Raw genomic sequence first — 22,085 nt, 5'->3', positions numbered from 1 at the left:
CAAAAATAATTTCTGTAAATGAACTGAACTGTTGTAGTGTAGGGTGGTTGTTTCCCCACACTTCCGCACAATAAGTAAAGTATGGCAACACTCAAATCAAAGCCGTGTCTACGCTTGAATAAACAAAATAACCAAATGTAGTGATTATCCCAATAATTATGGACCTTTTTTGCCGTTTAATAAAAACAAGCTTCACACTTTCTAGTTAATAACATTTGGGTGTTTCCCATTACTTGGTTTACTGTAAGTTTGTAGAATCACTGAGCTTTGGTTCAGTTGCCTTTGCTAATGCAACATATAAGTCATGCACTGCTCTGCTGGCATTGCAGTATAATCTGCCAGCAGTGGTCTTAATGATATTCAGCATTTTTAATCTGCCTTTACAATATTTGCATCTTGATTCATGAAGCAAAGACTGCAGTTTCTCTTTCTGTGATTTCTTCCTATGATTGGACATACTTTCTCTGCTCAGTGTAAAAAACTTACAATTTCATGCGCCAAGTCTTTGCAATATGAGTAATAAAAGGTTGGACTGTTTTCTCGACTCCAATCATTCTCTTCACCTGGATATTATCACGCGCTCGCCTGCAACTTCTAATGAGTCCCTCAGCAAGAAGACACAGTTTCTTGTTTTGTTTCTGGCGTCTTGTTGCACTGCTTTGGCCGCTTGCTTGGTAAGGAGGAAAGAGGAAAAACATACAGTATAAGCCGTGGATTACGCAGGTAGAGGCACATGTATATTTTGCATTGGACTTTCAAAGTCAGATTTCTACATTTATTGAAATGAGTCCAGTAAATCAACATCTTTGACCAGATAGCAGAGGTTGTTACCCACATTGATGACAAACTTAACTTTACACGAAATGTGGACGAGATGTATAAGAAAGCCAACCAGAGACGACGTTTATATAATCAGGAAGCTCAGGGTCTTTGGAGTGAGCCCATACAGGTCTATGTCAGTCTGATTGAAAGTGTCTTGTATTTCATTTTGTGTTTTTTTGTGGTTCAGGTAACTTACTGCGGCAAACAAACAAACAAATAACTAAAAAGGATAATAAAAAATGCAGGAAATGTGATTGGTCGTGAACAAATCTCACTGGATGTCCTTTATCAGACAGCCGAAGAGCAGCCAAATCCACCATCAGTGACTTGGAGCATTCCTTCTTTGATGAGTTAGTCTGATGCCCTCTGGGCACTGCCACAGTGCGCCTTAAGCTACAAAGAAAGTGTACAAGGGCTCATTTGTGCCTAATGCAATAAACCTCTTGAATAAGCCCTAGTGGAGTATGCAGCACAGGACATTGTTTTTATCACTAACTTTGACTTGTCTTGTGACTTTGTGATTTTGTGACTGTGATGGTGAAGACAAATTTCTACTGAGGTGGACAATAAAGTTAATCTAATCTAATATATCCAAAGAAACAAACTCCCAGCAAAAACAAAACCTTTGTCAGCAAATATTTTAATCTATTCTGTTTTTATTTAAATGTTTCACCGTGTGGCTTTAATGTGCAAATTCATACACTTTAAGAGCCAGGTTAATTGGCTCAAGTTCAAAAGAAGAGATATTCATTTATGGATCAATTAAAATGACCCAGTGTTCACATGTTGCCCAGAGAATCATAAAACCATTAAAACATCACAGATCTTACTTTGGTTTCACTTTGTGAAACAAGTAACTCCAATAATTATGAAATATTTGATAATATCACACTTTATTTCTTGGTATTATAGCGTTGAAGTTGCCTAAAACCTCTTTCTCCATTCCTTCCACCTTTCAGGCCCTCCAGTCGCTCTCGCTATCTGACTCGAGGCTGCGGCAGAAGGGCACCGTGCTCGTGAACGCGCTGGGCTCTAACGCATGTCTGAGGAAGGTGGACCTCAGTGGGAACTGTCTGGAGGACGCAGGCGCCAAGATGCTCAGCAAGGCCCTGCAGATCAACACTACTCTCAGGTGGGTTTAGTGTAAGGTCAAGTGAGAAGTGAAACCAATGAGGATTGAGGAAACTTTGTCTATTGCTAACTCAAAGTATTATAGTAACACAGCACTCAACATGTAAACCACCTAAGACATTTTCAAAACATGGATTGGCTTGCATATGATGAGATGAAAAGTGGTAATACATGCAAGGAGGCCCAAGCAGTGGCATGAGTGAGTGTGTGGGGGCGGTGTGATGTGAACACAGCTGGATGTGAGGAGTGGGAGTTTGATGGGACGGGCAGGGAGGACCTCCTGGGGTGAGAGATTTGGGGTTTTCTGCAGTAAGATCTAGGGCAGAGTTATGAAATGATGGAGGTAAGGATGGATAAAAGGACTGAGTGATGTATTAGAAACCGCAGTTAGACAGCCGTGTGTGGGAAGAGTCGGCTCTGAAGTCGCAGAAGCTCATTAGTTTCATGGCTCGGGTCCATGCATCCGTGAACTGGGGATATGGTCGAATCTTCACAACTAAGTTTGTGTGGGTTTGGAGTTTTAGCTCACAGCTGACTGCCATTCGGTAAAAAAAATATGTTCTTAGATTGTAGACTTCTACTACGACAACTACATATAAAGTTACATGGAGTTTAGAAGAACCTCAACGGCGACTGCCAGTTTCAATCAATATGAATTTGTAAATGTTGCTATTTTGTTCCTTATTTGCACAACTTCGTATGTGCTACAGCAGGCTTTGCTGAAAAATTAGAATTTAGCTCATTAAACACAAACCTTCAGTAATAGTAGCAATTCACACATGTAGAATTTTTCAAACGTAAAACACAATTGTTAATTAAAGGCTTCTATATATTAATTACATACATTATAATAATTAAGATGCAATAATTAAGTGCTTGATATTTACATTGCCTATTATACTTGATCTGCATATGTAATAAACACAGTGTCACCTTGTAATAAATGTAATTAACTCCTTAACCCCCGCCTTAACTAAGCACATTTTCTCCATTTTGGCTTTACCTAAATCTTAAAGGGACTCTACGGAGTTTAAATGTTTTTCAGCAATGTCCTAATAGAATGAGCCCAGACCTATTCACCACAACTGCCTCTACAATCCTGCACTGTCACTCAGCATTGAGCTTGATATAGAACCTGCAGTTACGCGTAAGACCTGAGGTGGCAGTAGTGAGTCTGAAAATGACCAACTTGCTTCCAGTCCCTTTAAAGCTTCTTGACCTAAGAGTTTATATAGGCCAGTGTTACGTCTCATTAGAAAGCTAAGACCTAAGCTCTTTCCTCCTTTTTGTTGTCACGTATTTGTCAAGTATTTTGTCCCATTTTCGTCACATTTTTGTCAAGCTTTGGACACGTTTTTGTTCCATTTTCGCTACAGTTTTGTCACGTTTTCATCATGTTTTTGTCCCATTCTCGTCAGGATTTCTCAACGGTTTTTGTCACGTTTTTGTTGCAATCTGGTCACATTTTGTGGCTACACTAAACGAAATGCGGCCAAAACGCTACAAAAACAAAACAAAACACTGAGACCATTACAATAAAAACAAAATTGCCTGTAAGCTCCAGTCGAGAAGCTTTAAGATTTGGGTAATGCTGAACTGGAGAAAATGTGCTTGGTTACAGTGGGGGTTAAGAGGTTAATGTTTCTCCATGATTCTTTAATATCTTAACATCTGCCACTACTGCAGTTGTTTAAGCAGTTGTTTAGTTGTGTGATTTTTTTATGAACATATTTTGGAAAACAAACAAACACAACTTTTTTGCCGTGTTAAGGTTACTGGGGGACGCTATGCAGGAAAAGCAAATACTATCCTTACGTTTGTGGTTGTGGTGGGATTTCTCAAAAGCATGGGCTCTGCGTCTATCTTTCTTTTCTTATCTTTCATCTTTGGTCTGATCTCTCTCAGGAGCGTGATGTGGGATCGCAACAACACCACAGCGACGGGTTTCCAGGACGTGGCGCGGGCGATGGAGCAGTAAGACAGAACACGCACCAAAAACTCAGCTTTGAAGAGCATTATGTACACATATCAATTCGCCAGGCGCAACATAAAAGGAAATTCCTGATCCCATCTTCTACACGCTGTGACTGTGCAATGTTTACTGTTACACAAGATTTCATCATTTTTCCTGACGTGCTTGCCATTCATATCCTTTTTATTTCTGTCCAAGTGATTCGCTGTGTTCGAGGAGAAGGCGGTGTGGGGAAATTAGCATTTTGCAGATTCAAAAAACAGCTGTACAAGTGCCTTGGGTGTTGTTGTGTGTTCTTGTTAACATCAGACCTATTATCTCAGCAAAGGCATAAATCATTTAACTTCCTCTCCACCTTCTTCCCCTTCTTCTCTCTGTTTGTGATATTAGTAATTTTACCCTGCAGTACATGCCCCTCCCGCTCAGCGACATCTCTCAAGCGTACCGCAGTGCCCCCGAGAAAACCGAACAGGCTCTGACCAAGGTGAGGACAAAATGTTTCTGTCAACATTTCCTTTGAGCTGAAAAATTTCACCTCAGCCGTTTCAAGGTTCTCAAAATCATCTATAAAGTTTAAAAAGCAGCTGAAAAAATGTGTGCCATATAGATCCAGTGTGAATTCATTATTTTATTCTCAAACATTATATTATGTGCAATGATAAAACTTCAAGGAAAAATCAGAGCGCCTTTCAAAATACCCATGGTGCTTTATTATGATTACTAGTCAGCGGAACACACTATGCATTCATAAATGCTATGTGCTAAGCTTTACACTCGACACCATCTTTTGACGAATATTGTGTTTTCCATTTATGTTTTAAAATCAATATTCAGTTGGCTCTGCACATTCACATTGAGAGAAGGTTGTACTATGAGCTGCTTCTGTATAAGTATTAAGAGCATCCCAAGGTTGGTTGGTTTTATATGAGAGCAGTGGTCCTCAAACATTTCATACAAGTACCATCTCATATGATATTACAAGTACCACCAGGCCAAGATCAAATGAGGACTAAACCTTATCTGAAAGGGTGTAAACCACCCGATTAAAGAAGAACTAAGTAACTTGTTTAATAAACCCTTTTCATAGTCCCTCTGGGGGTAATACCTGTGTTAATGGAGTGATTGTTTGGTCTTTCATCTCCCCCTAGTATCTCTGGCCAGAAAACCACAATTGCAACTTTCCCTGCACCGGGTCGGAGACACAATACACACTAATAGAATCACAAAGAAGAAGCTAACAGGCTAATGGTCAAAGCTAACTGCACTTAAACAGTATATACAGCCAAGTTTGAGTGAAAAAAATTATCTTCATTGTGTAATGGTTGTAATTGATGTACAATATCCCTCTCTCCCTTTGTCTTTTCTGTCAGCGTGGTAATTACTCTCACGGACAATTAATGAGGAAAAAAAAACATGCTACGACACCTGCAGTGGCACTTATGGCCTCTAGGGGCATGAGTTACTTAGTTTTGCTTTAAATGCGCCAAAGCCTAAATGAAACAATCTCTTCCCAAGCACCTCCTGTGGTACATATACCACACTTTGAGAACCCTAGAGTGACAAGAAATGGCCCAAAGAGACTTACGTTTATATCTATTGGGTGTTAAATACAATTGTTGAATAAGCACATCAGATAAAGCTAAACTCATATTGGAAACAACTCAGCAGGTAAATATTTAAAGAAATGTTCCCTATGAAAAATGGAAATGGTTCCACTGCATTAGTGGACAAGTACAATAATTACAGTCTTTGTTTATTTGCTAATGACGCTTATTGATTTAAATTGTAGTTGCAGCCCTTCAGAGTGCAGTGTGCCCTTGTGGTCTGAAGTAGAATAGAATATTTTGGACTCTACATTTTTTAATCGAATTACAGAAATGTGTTGATCTCTTTACAGTGGGGTTGAACTACATGTGTTTGTAATATTTCTTTATATCTTGACAGCTCTATAATGAGTTTTAGTTTATTGTTCCTTTCCAGCTAAATGATTTGAGACATTTGTCTTCCGAAGCAGCAGCCGACAAAATTAGCAGTCGGTGGTTCATCAGTAATTTGCTCATACAGCTGCCAAACTCTCTTTTTATTTTGAAATATCGTGTCTGTTTCAGGAGCTGAGGATCATTTTTCCAAGTCTTACGAGTTTATGCAACATTTGGTATTTCTGTTACTAATGAGTTTATGTTTTGTTGTTTTCTTTCGTTCGGCTAAAGCGATCACAAATTTAGTTGTACAATTACAAAACGACAAATAAGGCTTGTTACTTGACTCATCTTATTCCCTGATAGTTTCAGCTGCCTACAGTATTAAAAAAAAGAATTAATCGATGTAACCTTTGCTGTGACTCGGCCGCAATGGTTTTGTCTGGAACAATTTAAACTCTCATTATTTTTTACCAAATGTTACGGTCACTTTTAATTAGCACTGGTAATTAATTTTTTCTTTTACTTGGCCCGCGAGCAGCACTTAGCAGACTGTTTACATTGCTTGTCAAACTCCCATTTCCCAGCTGTCTTTGCCATCAGCCAGTCACGTCAACCAATTAGAAAAGCCCAAAGTAGAGGAACATTTTCAATAACAACAGCAAAACGATACATTATTTTTCGGTATTTGTCGGTATCTGCAAGGATTTCTGAAACATATTATGTATTTTATAGCAGCATTTCTGACCGAGGCTTATTATTGAGTACAAGAAAATCAAAGACAGACATGCTGGAGATTAATCTGTCAGACTTGTGACTCGGGCTGGACGATTAATCCAAAAAAAAAATTATGTTTTCATTCACAGCCATTTCTTTGGCAGAAAACAGCACCTAGTTTTGGAGTTTGGATGAGACAATGGAAGGTTTTTGTGTGCGAAATGACACTGGAAGAAAGCATGTTTTTGTTAGAGGTGCGGTTTGTATAAAAGGTTCATGAATCAGCTGAAAAAAATGAAATCAGATCAAGAAGGAGATTGATCAATAAGTGAGAAAAAAAGTACTTGTGACACTTTTATTTTGAAGTATTCTTTGGCCCGTAGGTAACATTTTAACAGTACAGCTCGGGGTGAAATGGCGTGAGGAGCATGGAGAAACATTCCGCAAATTGTCAGAGCCGTAGCTGGAACCCACAACACAACAGTGTTCCACTAAAAGCGCAGCTGCCGTAACCACTAGACCATCAGCTGCACACAGACCTGCACAGATTAACCTCTGATCAAAGCCATTTAGTTTGATTTCGCTAAATGAAGTGTGCGCAAACAAAGCCCTCCTTAGTTCTTGAATTCAATATTCTTTACCTAAGATGATTAAGAGCTCCCACCCGCTGAATCAACCGCATAAATCAAAGACGGCTCTTTCATTCGGAAGGATTCTTAGCTTTATTACGATGCAAACGCTCTTGTCTGCTGTCGGCTCCTCCTGCTCTCTAAACACCTGTCATCCTCACTCCTCTCCTGTCTCATTTGTTTTCCTCGTGTGATGCTCACGTGTGTGTCTGTGTGTCTGTGTGTGGCAGATCCAGCGCGCTCTGCTCAGGAACAACCAGACCCAACGCTTCTCTCAGAAACAGGCATTAAGACTGCACCAGGGCCTCGTCACCAGCACGGCCGAACAGGTATGAGTTCCAGTTCTTAACAGGCTATCACAGAGCATTATTTTATAAAACTAAAAAAACAAAACAGTCCTGCCCTCTTAACTTTTACTTGTGTAAAGTTTGTCCCTCGTGACGTTTGCTTGTGTTTTTTCAGGTGATGGAGCGGCTGTGCTCGCGGGTGCAGCAGCAGGTGATTGTGCTCAAAGGCTGTGAGGAGACAGAGGACGTTCAGACTGCCCGACAGATCCTGAAAGAGGCCCGAAACTCAAGAGCAGTAAGACAACCATTCACCTGTAACTACTTTCCTTTGTCAAGTCCATCTAGTGGCTGAGTGGTTCTTCCAGCCGTAGTTTACAGTGGGAGATGAGAGCTCTCTACGGTGTAAAAGCGCCACTGTGTAGGGTATGAAACATTTTCCAGCAGCTGATTTCCTTTACAGCCTTTTAGGAATCAAACAAAAGAGGTCTTGACAGAGGAGTCACAACAAAGCCCATACAATACAAGCACAACTTGAAGCAAATATTGAGACCTAATTCTTGATAGTAAAGAAGTGGGAGCAATTTTGTTCGTACTATGGAATACTTGGAGCATGATTTTAGTAAACAAAGGCAAAACTCTAATATATTTTGTTAACTTAGCCACATCTTCAGGTTCTTGTAGAAATGTTAAAGCAGTACTAAGTAACTTGTTTACCTTAATAAATCCTTTCCGTAGTCCCTCTGGGGGTAATACAAGTGTTAATGGGATGATTGGGGGGTCTTTCATCTCCCCTGGTGTTTCTGGCCAAGAAAACACACTTATAAAAAAGAAGCTAACAGGCGAACAGGCAAAACTAACAGCGGACTAGCACCACTTTAACAGTAACAGCCAAGTTTGAGTGAAAAAGAATATCTCCATTGAGTAATTTGATGTAAAATATCCATCTCTCCCTTTGTCTTTTTGTCAGTGTAGTATTAGCTCTCATGGACAATTAATGAGTAAAAAGTACGACACCTGCAGTGGCGCTTATGGCCTCTAGGAGCATGAGTTACTTAGTTCTGCTTTAAAGAAAAGCATTTTGAGTGCCCATTCTCAGTGGAAAAGCGCGATATAGATAAAAAATAATAATAATGGCTTACCCTTGTATTACACTTTTCAAGCTTGTGTTACCAAGTTTCTCAAGATGCCACACTGTAGTCATTATTCATTCACTCAATACTCAGTGATGGTAAGCTACTATTGTGGCCACAGGCATCTCAGGGGAAGACTGACAGAGACAAGGCTCCAACCACCACCAACCACTCACTCATAAGCACTCATACATTCTGGCCTATTGTACGTGTTTTTAGTGGTGGGGAACCCGGAGGAAACCTACACAGACACTAGGAGAACATGTAAGCTCCGCACAGAAAGACCCCCTGTGGCCGGGGATCGAACCCAGGACCTTCTAGCTGTGAAGCACAGACGCTAACCCCTGTGCCATTGTGCAGTGCAAGCATTTATGCATCTGAATTCTTTGACACACTACTGTTTGTTGACTGTTTGTATTTTTTGTGCACTGCTGGTAATCTGCCCTCCTCCCTGTCCAATGTCTTCATCAGCTGTACCCCTCCCTGTGTGAGCTGGCACATGTCCTGTCTGTGGATGGCCCTGTGAGACAGAGACTGGACACATTGGCCGGAGAACTGGCCAAGGCAGCTGACAAAGAGCTGCAAGTGAGTCTTCCCACAACTGCTGTTGTATCATAGATATTCTTTAACTAAGGGTTTTACATATATAACAGATCTGTTTGATACACTCAGGAGAGAGCGCTGTGAAACCATTTGGAGAATTACTCACTTTGATATAAATATAACACTAAAATTGACTAAAATGGAAATTTGCTATTCTGTTTGCTCGAGGCTTCAAAAGCAAGACGAACCAATACCATGAAATTGGAACATCATGAAAAGGAATTTGGAAAATGGTAGATTCAAAAGGAACCTGTTGATTCAGATGTGAAATAAGTACAAAAAATCTGCACACAAGTATGAAGCAGACAACTGCTACTTCAAAGTTCTGCCGAATCGATCATGCAAAATATTGGATGCTTGCAGGTACGCGGTTTGTTTTGTAATCACAGAAAAACAAAACAAAAAGCACATGTTCACATTGTAGCTAAAAGAGAGGAAGAAATAACTAATAGTCCTAACTTCCCAACCTGTCATTTACTACCCACTTGACTCTAATGGTTTAGTGTCTTTCTATTCTATACTTGTCTCATAGTGTCTCCCGTATTTATCATTAATAAAATATGATGCAAAGAATATCAAAGTGGCTGGATGCTAACGGTTTATGAATAATTTAATATTTTTTTGAGGTACATTTTCTTGACATCCCTTTTTCCCAGGTCGTGGTGGACTCAATGGTGTCTCTGTGCCGCGAGTTGTGTCCGATGTCGTGCGCCGCGGCCGAAAGGCTCAGTCCCCCTCTGTCCTCCATCTCCGAACAAGTGTCCATTCCCCGTTCCTCCATTCGCAACGCCCTGATGGAGAGGGCGGCCGAGGACATCAACAAAGCCCTGGAGTGAGATACAGAGCCGGTCCAATGAGTTCAAAAACAGAAAGTGCATCAGAAATAATTGACTCTTCTTTGTGTGTGTTTTTTTTTTTTTTTTTCTTCCAGGGAGGTGAAGTTGTCTGTGGTCTCCTATCTGACCAATTCCATAGTGGATCAGATTCTTCAAGAACTGTATACCACTCATAAAACCCTGGTACTGGTAATATCCCTTTACTGCATGCTTTCTTTGTAGAGGTAGAACATATAAAACTAACATCTGTAACTCTGCTAATAATCAACTGCTATTTCTACGAAGCGGATCTAAAAATAAATGTTTTTTTTTTAGCGCGACTGTTAAGCTGCAGAAGATGTGACAGCTTTTCCACAGTTCTTTGGTAAATGTAGAGAAAATCAAATGATGATTTCTAAAGTTGTAATTTCAAAAGTGCATGAACTGTGCGAAAACATGGACTTTTGGCCAAGGCAGCCCTCGCCAGTTTGTTCTGTATTCCACTCCACTCCCCTCGCTTTTATATCTCATTCTTCTTTCTGAGATTTGTTGCAGCGGCGGTTTGTCCTCTATCATGTCTTGCGCTGCTTTGATTTTCAAGGAGTAGTGTTTTATTCATATAGACATAGCGAACAACAAAAAAAGTGCCAGGTGCAGCTTTGTAGAGGAGGTCTTATGGACAAGGGCACTCCTCTGTGAGCTGTGCTGAAGGTTGGCAGTCCTCATGTCTCCACTCTATCCTTTACGTGTTGTGCTTCAGCTACGGCAGGTTTCTCAAGTGAAGCGCTGGGATGAGCCGGGGGCGGGGAGACGCACCATCAGACACTCCCGCATCATGGAGCCGTTGGACTTCCCTGATGAGGACTTTGGAGTCAGCCTGGGAATAGTACGTGTGAAGCATGAGGGTTCAGTTTATTATCATGCAGGATGATTCCCAGGTTGCAAAACTTCACCTGGGAAAAGAAACTGTAAGATTTTTATGTCTGTCATGATCATAGGACACCATGGCGATAAAGAAACGCAGCTCTAGAACCAGAAGAATTCGACCTGTATCTACCAGACTGAGTAAGCTTTTATAATGCTACTACTACTACTAATGAATATAATAAAAATAAGAAATCCTGTTTTTTGTACAGGTTTTGGCGATGAACCCAGCTCCTCGCCCGTCCCCTCTGCTCCCACCCAGCCAAATTCCGCTGCTCTGTCTCACTCTGCGTCCTGGGAGTGTTTGTCCACTCTACCCACCAACGGATCCCCTTTACGCCATGTGACCCACGTTAGGCCCCGCCCCCCTCGCAGACACCGGACTGGACACCTGCATTCAGACCCGGTGAGCTTTGAATTCTGTCGTCTTGTGAACTTCTTCTGTTGTTTTTAATGATGCCCCTGGTCGACACCCTGTTTTAGTCTTAAAAAGAGCAGCCATTTTAAGCCACACGCGTCACTTTCTGTTGTGTCTGTGCACAGGGATGAGGTGAGAAAGTGACTGGTGTTTACTTTAGAGCAGCTTCAAATCTTGTGCCTCTGTAATGTGAACTTGTGTTATTCGTCTGGTTTTCTTTGCCATTGGCACTTTCTAAAAATAGGTTCCTTTAAAGCAGAGTTGTTGCATGTGCGTGTGTGACTCCAATGTTAATCACGCAGAGCTGTCCCTAAGGGGCTGCAGGGCACCCTCTAACTTACTGCCTGTTTGTTTTGTGACTTTGTAAAAGCTCTTCTAAATCGCTACAAACTCTGTTAGGGCATCATGATGAGGAGGTGTTCTGCAAATAGACTTGTGTTGGCAGTGGATTTGGTGGTGTCAGCCAGGCATTTGAAACGATAATAGCATTTGTCTGCCTTTCAGCTTTTTGTTGACACAGCGGATTGATCACTGTTATTGTGCTTCTTCATTGTTGTGTTTTAGCACTCCGCAGAGAACGGGGGAGTTAATATGCTGGAGGATGGACTGCCTGATTTCTACAGCAAGAGAGTTCTACCTGACAGGTAACTTTTGTTCTTCTCTGCAAGCAATAATAATAATGCAGCATATGTCTCATTAACAGCTGCCCCACAAGGAAAATGTTTTGAATTGTAAACAAGTCTAATACAACACTCTTATGAGAATTTCAGCCTGCAGTTTATCTGTTTATTTACAGCCAATGCTGCCATTAGTGCAAATACACCGTAACATCCATTTCCTCAGGCTGGTTTTGATGTTATGTGCTGTTATAATATCCCCCATAAGGTGCCCCATAAGCAACAAACCGATGCACTTTGTATTCCGACATTGTGCTCATATCAGAAAGAAACATTCACTTCATTCAACAAATTGACACATGATCATTATTTGAGAGAGACTCGGATCCAGCACTCTCGCTCTTGTCTTCAGTTACTTCCTTGCCACATTTTTCCTGCTTCTAACACATTCACTTAGAAGTCATAAAGCTACCTAATATTGTACATCCGACTCACAAACAGATGCCATAACGACGAGGTAATTCACCCCCTCTGAAGCCATTCATTATCGCTTGTTTTTGTTGCATGCCGCTGCCACCCAGAGTGCTAAACTTTTCTTTGTTAATACCTCGCTACTGTTGTAGATTATGGCATTCTCTTTAACTTTCCACCCCTGTCTTTGTCTCACCCGCTCAGTAAAAATCCCTCATCTTTCTGCTCTCTCCTGTAGTCAGCTGTCAGACCTTCATCACACGCAGTCACTGAGGAGGAAAAAACGGCGCAGCGTCTTGTCCATTTTTTCAGGCTTTCGCAAGAATCGCAACTCCACCATCTCTAATCAGGACTCAGAGTAAGCATGCAGAGCGGCAGCGCGAGCCAAAGGAGGGAGAAGAAGTTGTCAGTGCCCAGAATGAGTCGGCTATTAAATTAATCCAGCACAGGGAATTAATGTCTCTTTAAAACTTAATAAATATTTCAACAGAAGAAAATGTGTTTGGGGCTTCAAACTATTCGAGTGCCTTAGTTTTAATGCCATTGCATATATTAAGGCTTACATAACACACCAAATAGTGAAGAAGTATTAAGTTTGTTGAGAAAGATCTTTATTTGAACTTTTTACTCGCAAGAAAACTCGGATGAACTCAAGAGCGGAGGCGTGTTTAATATAAATTTATGACAAGGTTAAATGATGCAATGTGCTGCAGAGGTTTCGGCGCTAAAATGGTTGTGACTCATCTTCACACTGTCTATAGATATTGTTTGCAAATAAACAGGTCAAGTTGTGGTCTTGGATGGACCAGTTCCTCAAAGTTATTAGCCATGCAATACCCCCCTGTGGTCTTTATTGTGATGCCATTATGTGTTGGTCTGAGTTGATTTCCTGGCTTGATCTCATGTAATCTCATTGTGTCTCATCAGTGGTGTCTGTGAGAATGTGTACTCCATGATCCAGCACCCGAAGGACATAGGACCGGCTGAGGGCGCGGTCCCGGGGGAAAACGGGGCCATGCCTTCGCCCCGACCCACACAAGGCTTCCCTGCTGCACACGGGATAAGAACGGCCAGCCCCCCATGCCTCATACAAAGACAGGTACGATGAGTCAGAGGGTGATATTATTAACTTCCGTTTCAGGTTAAGATCTGGACCTGAGCACTTTATTTGAGATTTAAATGGGGGAATTATTTTTGTTTTATTGGTGCTCATCTCTACACACAATCTGCTCCCAGTTCCCTCGTTCAGCATGACATAGCACACTCAATCATTGCTCGCTGTGCTCATTAACTGCTCTGTCCAGACTACGGAGTTTCTGCATTTGATTTGTGTGGTGTGTTAGAGGTCACAGAGCTGAACCCAATGGAAGGAGATGAATAAATAAGCTACTATGAAAAGGGGGCTAATTAAAATTCTGCCTCGTTTGTCATTGTCCAGCCCACAGACCTGGTCAGCATGGTGTACAGCTGCATCGGGGCTGAGATCGAGGACTCGGACGGCAGCAGCACGTGTGACACCAAACGCTCGGACCCCGACCTGGACCGAACCCCCTCTGCAGTCTTGGACCTCCCCGTGGACGCCAGGGCCAACGGACACGTGGGGTCGTCCCAACAGCAGACGGACAGACAGATGGAGCCGGCCCGGCAGGAGCGGATCGTCCCGCTCACTGATGTACATGCGGACACAGACGAGGACAGGCGGAGTGGCGGTGGCATGACAAGTGTCCCGAGAACAGAGCCTCCTCCACAGTGCGCCAAACCCAGTCTGTCCGTGATGAGACAGAGACACCTGCAGGAGAATTTAGGTAATGCTTGAGCTGAGCAGCCATAACCTGACCGCGTAGACAAAGTATACAGTGCAGTAAGCTCAATCGATGTCTATCACAGAAAATAAAATATCAAACACATTCATGTCACTAGTTCTTTTTAAGACATAGCTTGCCTTGGGCTTACAAAAATAATGATAATGATAAAAAAGATATCTTATTTTTTTTAAACACCACAATCTCCGCAGGTGCTTTGTTAACAGAGAGAAACATAACACCACCGTCTTTTTCAGATCAATTACTTTTCTTTTCAGTCTAGACTTTTTAACAAGCTTCTTTTTTCAACATTGCTATCGACTTTTGAGGGCTCAAGGGAGAAAAGGCAAGGTGTTGCTGGAGGCAAGAGAGCCAGCATGTAAAACAAGTGCCAGCATTTGTAAACATGAGATGAATTCATAAATACGAGGAGGGGGTTAGTGGCCTTTTCCCCCAACATATTCTTGCTGAGATCGGCTTTGACTTTGAGCACCACGTCTGCTTATTTTCGATATTCAAATGAACTTTTTGACTCTGATATATCACTGCTTCATTACAGAAGAGGCAGGCCGGCTTCAATTAGAAGATGACCAGAATGATAGGAAGCAGAGAGGCTGTGGACCAGAAGGGCAGCATTCGATTAATCCGAACCAAGTGAGTGTACAAACCGCAGCACAGGGGCAAGTGTGTGCTCAAGGATAATTACACTTCGGGGTTTATTTTTCAGAGCAGTCTTGATCAATCACGGGACAAGTCCTCCTCTGAAATATCCAACACCTCGTCTAAGAGCTCCCCTGCCAGTCCGTGCGAAGACTCAATCACTGACCAAAGAAACCTGTCCCACTTACAAGAGGAAAGAGCCCCGAGCAGAAGTCCACCTGCACCAGAGAGAGGAAGCCCCGCGGTCATTCCAGGTGTGGCATTTTGACAGTGAAATCAAGTATGGAGCTTGGCATACACATACAGTGCATACAGGCATACTATCTGAAGCATTAAAAAAGAGGTTCAAAATAATTACAATGTAAAACTTTTGTACTGATCAGAAGAAGGAGAGGGCTATGACGCGAACCCTGTCTCATTACATCACACCAGGAAGTACAACTCATTTGACATAGGTATTGTATGTGCCACAGTGTTTGTACAGCCCCATGCTGTCGTCAATCCAAAGCATCAACATACATTCCACTGTAGCATGCTGCTTTGCTTCATGACGCTTTGTTTTTTGTTTGTTTGTTTGTTTGTTTTCCCAGTGGTGAAAGCGTCACATCAACTACAGTGACTTCACTACAATACTTTTACTTAAGAAAAACTATAGAATTTTTCACTTACTAATATTACTGCCATTACTCTACTACTACTAAACTCACCAGTACTTTATTTTGCATGTTAAAATGTTAAATAAAAAATATGATATAACGTTATGTTATATATTACTCATAAATTGGAAACTTGGAAACAACTTTCTACTTTTGTGGTGTGAGACAAACATTGTTTCCTGCTGTTTGTTTCTTGCCGTTTGTATCTTTTCATTAAGTTTTCATTGTATAGGTCCGTGCCCATATTTCTCCTGTTACTGTGAGCTGCTGCATCACTGGCTGTATTTGTCCACCTGCTTTACCTTGTGTCTTTGTTTTGAAACCTTATTGCATCCCCCCCCTCTACCCGCCTGTATCTCATGCCATTTCCCCGCAGGCATAGAGCATGGCAGAGCCTACGATCTGGAGAGGTCCTCCGATCCTAGATTCCCTGTGAAAAAGCTCCTCCTTCCCCAGTACAGAAACAGATCTCTGGACTACTCCCCCGGGCCCAGCTGTATGTATCTGTTTCTCCTCCCGTCTGTCTACATGTACCAATAGACCAGAGGTGGCTGCAGTGATACACATCTGTGCTCAAGTAAAAGTAAACAAGCAAAACATTATGACCACAGAGGTCGGTTGAAATCACAGATCATATTTTACTTTTGAGTGAGAAAGAAGTTTTAGGTGACTGGTGACTATTTTAAGTGCAAAACAAATCAAATATGTACAGTAGGTAATGGCAACAGACAACGAGTTCTGTGTATACGACACACTTGCTCATGTGGCTCAAACTACTAAACTAAATCTGTTGAATAAGTTTACACTGAATCCAACTCAACTATTGTCCCTATGCAATTTAAATTCTGCGTGTACTTTACATGCAAACACAGTTGTTGCTATATCGAATTTTTGTTCTTTAAATGACACATAAACCATCTTTTATATTTTTTTTTTGTAGTTTTGTAATACTTTGAATTTCCGTTACTGAAGAGCTTTTGTGTTATTTAACATAAGTACATTTAGATGGTTTACTGTAATTTTTATGCTTAGTGATTCTGTTTCTGTAGCACAAAATGGTCTACAAAAGCTTTTCAAACATATTACAATGTTGTTACTTTATGCAAAACATACCTAGATTTGTGTTTTGTATCATTCATTTCAATAATACAGCATTTTCAGTCCGACTCCTTTGCAGAGCTCAAAATGCTAAAACTGTCTCTACTACAAAGCACAACTCGCCAACAGCTGGTCAGGAGATCTTTTCGGCAGGTCATAGTGTTTTGTTTGACTGCAGTATTGAAATGTTTTATCTCTTCCAAAGTGTAATGGGTTATTTAATTCTCTATTGTAGTTAACTTGCCACCTCCACAACAAGCCAATTGACACTTGTAAAAAGAAGTTCTAATTATATGGTTCAGTAGGGCTAACTCGTTGCAATGAGTCATACGCCATATATTCACTTCATGCTTGTCAGAGTTGCACTTATGATTACCAAATAGCACCCTTCATGAACCATAATTTAAAGATGGCTGTTGTCCAAATGTTTTTCTCCCTGTGGCTGGCAGCTGGCTCGGAATAACCGCGTACAAGAACCTTATCATTCCAGCATTACAGTCGCTAAAAGTCCTGCTTGATTTGAACTAATTGGTTTTTCATATCAATGCCTCATCTCGGAGATAATTGGCAGCCATCTTTAGCGTATATATCATCATTTAGTGTCCTTTTCTGGGAAAAGAGACGAAAACTAAGACGCAGGAAGAAGTAATCATGGTGCAAAAGGAGAGGCAAAGAAAAAGTTACAAATATCAAAACAACCAGTTTTAATGTCTGATTTATGGTATTTGAATGTATATGTTGCCTACAGTAAATGGTTGTAAAGAACGTATCACAGCATGCACTTATAATGAAAAAGATACAGACAATTTGGAGACACAGTTTAAAAAAGCTTATGCTTTTGTCCAGCAAGGAAAAAAAAAAATCAGCCTGTGATGTACCCTGATGGCCTAGTGGTTAAGGCTAATAGTTTGGTTCATTATGTAAAAAAAAATTGTGACAGTAGCGATAATAACATTTATACGGGGAGTAAAAAACGTAGTTTGGCGGAAATTTATGAAATTTGGCAGAAAATTCCATTTGGTCGTTTCCAATCAAAAATGTCAATGAAACCCTTGTCGTATGTTTCATGGAGTTACCATAGCGATGACCAGGACTCCCCATTTACTCTAATGGAAAAATGGTATAATTGCACAATTTTACCAAATGACAAGGGCAAATGGCTTATACCAGGTTATATTGGCTTATATTAGGTTTCCAAAAATATATAATTTTCATACTCTACACAAAAATTCCCACAACAGTGGAAATCTAAACATAGTGAACCGTACGATATTGTCTCTACCCCACTCATTTCACCCTGTACCAAAACAAATATTTGAGTGACAGATCAATCAATTGATCAGTTTGGCATGGTGTTCAAACAAATGTTTCTTACCAGCAGTGAGTGCAAATAGCACCAAACAATTCTGTGAAAAGACTAAAAATACTATTTGTAGAAACTCAATTATAAAGTAGATTGTATGTCAAAATAATGTCTACATGCCGAAACATCTACCAACCACATTTGTTGTTTTAATTACATTTCCCTACATGTTTATTTTCTTTAGTGTTTTTATTTGAAGTGCCTGAAAGAATTAAAGTCATCTAAATGAATTATAGCTTAGTAAATAGGTGACTTGTGTCTAAACTTATTATACTTACTGTGTGGGTTCTTGTTTTCTTAGGTTATGAAAGTCCCCAACACAGTGACGCTTTATGACGGTGTGAGTCCACGGGAGGAACGTTTGAGCTGAACAGAGAAGACTGGAGAGAGACCAGCTTTTAGGCTCTGTGCACCTTTCTAGAACCATGTAACACTAGTTGCTTCAAATGCATGTATTTTAACTCCATTATTTTGTGTTGGTTGCACTTGCGCTGGATTTCTCAGGCCTATAGAAAAGTTGAACTTGTGATATTTGGCCAATGTTGAATCGCACAATACTGATTTACATAAAGGGTAGTATTCTGTGCGCATTACCTTCAAACCGATACTGTTTTTCTAACACCTCTGTCTTTTATTGACAATCTGTGACTATGTGCGTTTTAATGTTTAATGTAATGAACTGTAAATACTAAAACTGCACTAACCGTTATGGTAACAATCATATGTTTTTGTTTCCTAAAAGACATAATTTAATGTGTGTGTGTTTGTAAGTAATGTATGCTGTTGTATGATGTATGCAGATGACAGAAAATGTGTAGAATTAATCTCAAGATTATTTAAGTCACTAAGTGGATAACTTATAGTTTTAGATTTTACAGGCTTGAAAATGAGTATATTTTCTAAAATGCTCTGAATAAGAATAAAATTGATTTAATTTACACATGTGTATATTTGTTACTTTTTAATGTTGCAAATCCAGAGGAACATGGCACCATGCAAGATTTATAATCTCGAACCAGTTGCATGCTGTGCCACTTTCATAACTGTTTTATAGGTGTTAACCTCTTAACTCCCACCTGAACTGAGCACATTTTCACCAGTTCAGTTTTAGCCAAATCTAAAAGCTTCTCGACTGGCACTTTCTACAGCCTATAGGTATATCAGTGTAAGTGCCTCATTCATTTGAAAGCTAAGACCTACAAAACTGATCTATGATTTTTGTCCTTGTGTTTTTGTCACTTTGTCTGTTATGTTGCATTATTCTCATTTTTATGTCACTTTATTTTTCAGTCCAGATAAAAACCATGGGGAGGAGTTTCGCTAGACTAAGTCCCTCCCCTCTATTAACAGCTACTCTTACCTGTAAGTAAACATCATTTAAGGTTTAACCTAAGGTGGTTTCTCGCATCTGCTTATTTCATGGTGGTCGTCTGTGCGCCAAAAAGAAGGGTGGGTGTCCCTCCCAAAGTTGACAGCAAGATGTCTGACTGAGAGCCTACACAGACACTTTTTTGTTGCTTTTTCGTCACTTTTTTGTTCCTGGTTTTGTTGCATTTTTTGCATTGTGTTTTCTCTTTTTCCTCCCCAAGAAGCTTTTAAATTTGGGTCTAGTCGAACAGGAGAAATGTACTCGGTTAAAGTAGGGGTTAAGAGGTTAAGCTGCTAATCACTATAGTGTTCTCTGTTTTCATCACCATTTATGTTCACTTAATGCTATAATTAAATCCAAATCCCCAAAATGAGTGGAACTATAATTCTCTACCTGGGGATGTCTATCTCATGGGTAACCAGCAGGTGGCAGCAGACACATAGGAATGAACTCAGCATCTTCTGGCGTTTCCTGTCACTTGTCTACGCCCGTCATGAAGCCCCTTAATTACAATAATCATAGACCCTCGCAGCGCTCTCGCTCCTCTGCTCACTGATTGCGTTAATGACGGCAGAAAATGCATCATGATACTGCTGTGTTCACATAGACGGCGCCGGATTAGATTTTTTTTTTTTTCTGCTTTTTTTTAACAAATGGCCTGGAGAAGAACTGAGCAAGTGAGACAGACAAGTGACAAGACATATGTTCACTACCGTACACCTGCATTTCAAATTGGTCCTGTAGATATGAATAGAACAAGCTGTTAACCATAGCTGTGGCACCGGTGATTAATTTTCCAGACACCATCCTGCCACAAAGACAGCTTTTTAATTCGGTCCACGAGTCACCTGATCTCATTCACCAACAGGACAGTTCACGTTCATTAGGTTACACGATAAGCCCCGCTAAGCCCCTTCCTCCCCTCGCCATATGCTCATCTCATGCGTAAGCAATCTCCAAATTTTAATTGTAATGCCATGTAGGCTATGGGTTCTCTGTTTATTAAAGGCTATGCGAGCTCATTTATCAGGATTAATTCCAGGTTGGAGCGCTGTGTTGGTCCGCAGTGGATTATCCCGTTCGCAAACCGGACCCTTTTACGCTCGATTTGCACTTTGTGTGAATGTAGCGCGCGTGTGGCAGTGGCACCGACAGATGGGTCAGCCGTAAGCCACTTGACTCGCTGTGTCAACAACACTGGTGCCATGCGTAATGAGTTTATGTGAGACCCAAGCTGTGAACAAAAGGTGATCACGACAAGTGTAATGGATTCTGGTCAAATCTTTTATTTGTGTGCCAAGTGTGCATTTGAACTCCCTTTTCAAAATATGGCTCACAGACTAAAAGTGATCTCTCATTTGAAGTTTCACGACTGGACTGGAAACAATGACGATGAGTCAGACAATGCTGCCCTTTAGATGATGGGATTTCTCTTGTTTCTGTTCTCGTGCTTGCACTGCTCCAGTAGCCAATTCATTTGTATTTGTCTTTGCGCAAGAAATAACATTTGTGAGAAAAGTTGTTGATTTTGGTTTGAGAGTTTGTTTTGGGTTAGAAATAATGGATGAGTCATTGAATGAGTTGGGATTAGACCTACCACATCCTGGCCTGCTATTATAACCAACCAGATAGAATCTCCTGGATCAAGGAGAATGCTGCGAATTTCCCAATTTGATGGGGTTACTCGAGGACAAAGACCACTTTAGCTGCAAGGAGAGACACACGTGACAGTTATTTATTCATATGGGACAATTTTGTCACTAACCTAATCTCACACATGAATATCTAAATTGGTGGAAGCCAAAGTGTGTAATAAAAGCCTCTAACCAATAGACGAATCCTCCAGATAGGTACCTCTCATTCTGATCCTGATTCAAGATCTAATTAAAGGTCCATCATAGGCTCCACCCTTCAGTCACACTTTTTTGCTTCTGGTACTGAAATAATGCATGACATTGTTGTTATAGATGTCCTATCCTGATGTCATTGGGTGAAAAAATACATAACAAATAATTAAACATTACTATGTCCAAGCTCTCAGCTATAGAAGTCCTCCAATGGGCTTATCACAAACACCGTTTCCTGCCTCTGACTTGTCGGATTGTCTAATTACACTGAAACTGCTGAAGCAAAGCAATAAAGTTTATAGCCTCCATCTTGGTGTCATGGAGCAGCTTATCGTCTTTCGTCTCCACTACAAAAGAATGAGCACGATGCAGCCGAGTGGCACATTCCTGTGGCTCCATCCTGAACTCCTCTGCCTCAGACATCTGCCGCGGTATTTCAGCTCTTTAAAGTGTTCACTTCACTGAGTCCCCATGATCTGAGGAGGCGGCTTGTCATTCATTTCACTGTTTACTGTTTATGCTGTTTATATATCTTGTGTTTTCTCAGCCTTAGACCTAAACTTAGACTCAGAAAGAGTCAGCAAAACGTAAATAAGAACAAATATTTTTTTCTCTTTTTCAGCTTCCTGGCTCCAGAGGGTCTCTATTGTGCAGGTTAATGGTAGAGGAAATGGTAGAGACATAGAGGTGAGAGTCCTAACCATTAGACTGATGTTTTACCAAAGATAAGTCAAATATTACCAATGGTTTACAAATACTTAACAATGCTTTTAAAAACTTGGACCTCAATTTCCACTTTGACTACGCTAATATTCAGTCAGGCCACAACCTTTGG

General features: G+C 40.8%; 1 protein-coding gene across 2 annotated transcripts in view; it reads left to right on the top strand.

Moving 5' to 3' along the window:
* The window catches only part of carmil3 (capping protein regulator and myosin 1 linker 3), a 63,952-nt gene extending 45,051 nt beyond the window's left edge, over window positions 1-18,901 (top strand). Inside the window, exons 21-39 of one of the 2 annotated variants that reach the window (XM_079568831.1) lie at window positions 1,782-1,954; window positions 3,859-3,927; window positions 4,316-4,409; window positions 7,421-7,519; window positions 7,653-7,772; window positions 9,079-9,192; window positions 9,867-10,042; window positions 10,142-10,229; window positions 10,786-10,911; window positions 11,024-11,090; window positions 11,162-11,355; window positions 11,932-12,011; window positions 12,694-12,813; window positions 13,383-13,554; window positions 13,894-14,260; window positions 14,817-14,911; window positions 14,985-15,171; window positions 15,950-16,069; window positions 18,336-18,901. In XM_079568831.1, coding sequence (XP_079424957.1) covers window positions 1,782-1,954; window positions 3,859-3,927; window positions 4,316-4,409; window positions 7,421-7,519; window positions 7,653-7,772; window positions 9,079-9,192; window positions 9,867-10,042; window positions 10,142-10,229; window positions 10,786-10,911; window positions 11,024-11,090; window positions 11,162-11,355; window positions 11,932-12,011; window positions 12,694-12,813; window positions 13,383-13,554; window positions 13,894-14,260; window positions 14,817-14,911; window positions 14,985-15,171; window positions 15,950-16,069; window positions 18,336-18,370 — 2,496 coding nt within the window. In that variant the 3' untranslated portion in view covers window positions 18,371-18,901. The remainder of the gene's footprint in view (window positions 1-1,781; window positions 1,955-3,858; window positions 3,928-4,315; window positions 4,410-7,420; window positions 7,520-7,652; window positions 7,773-9,078; window positions 9,193-9,866; window positions 10,043-10,141; window positions 10,230-10,785; window positions 10,912-11,023; window positions 11,091-11,161; window positions 11,356-11,931; window positions 12,012-12,693; window positions 12,814-13,382; window positions 13,555-13,893; window positions 14,261-14,816; window positions 14,912-14,984; window positions 15,172-15,949; window positions 16,070-18,335) is intronic. The other variant, XM_079568832.1, reaches the window with a different exon arrangement.
* Window positions 18,902-22,085: the final 3,184 nt, after the last annotated feature.

This window comes from Gobius niger (genome assembly GCF_951799975.1).
Source record: "Gobius niger genome assembly, chromosome: 13".
NCBI classification, from domain to species: domain Eukaryota; kingdom Metazoa; phylum Chordata; class Actinopteri; order Gobiiformes; family Gobiidae; genus Gobius; species Gobius niger.
Note: the sequence above shows the minus strand (reverse complement) of the source record. Positions and strands in the feature narration are given on the sequence as shown.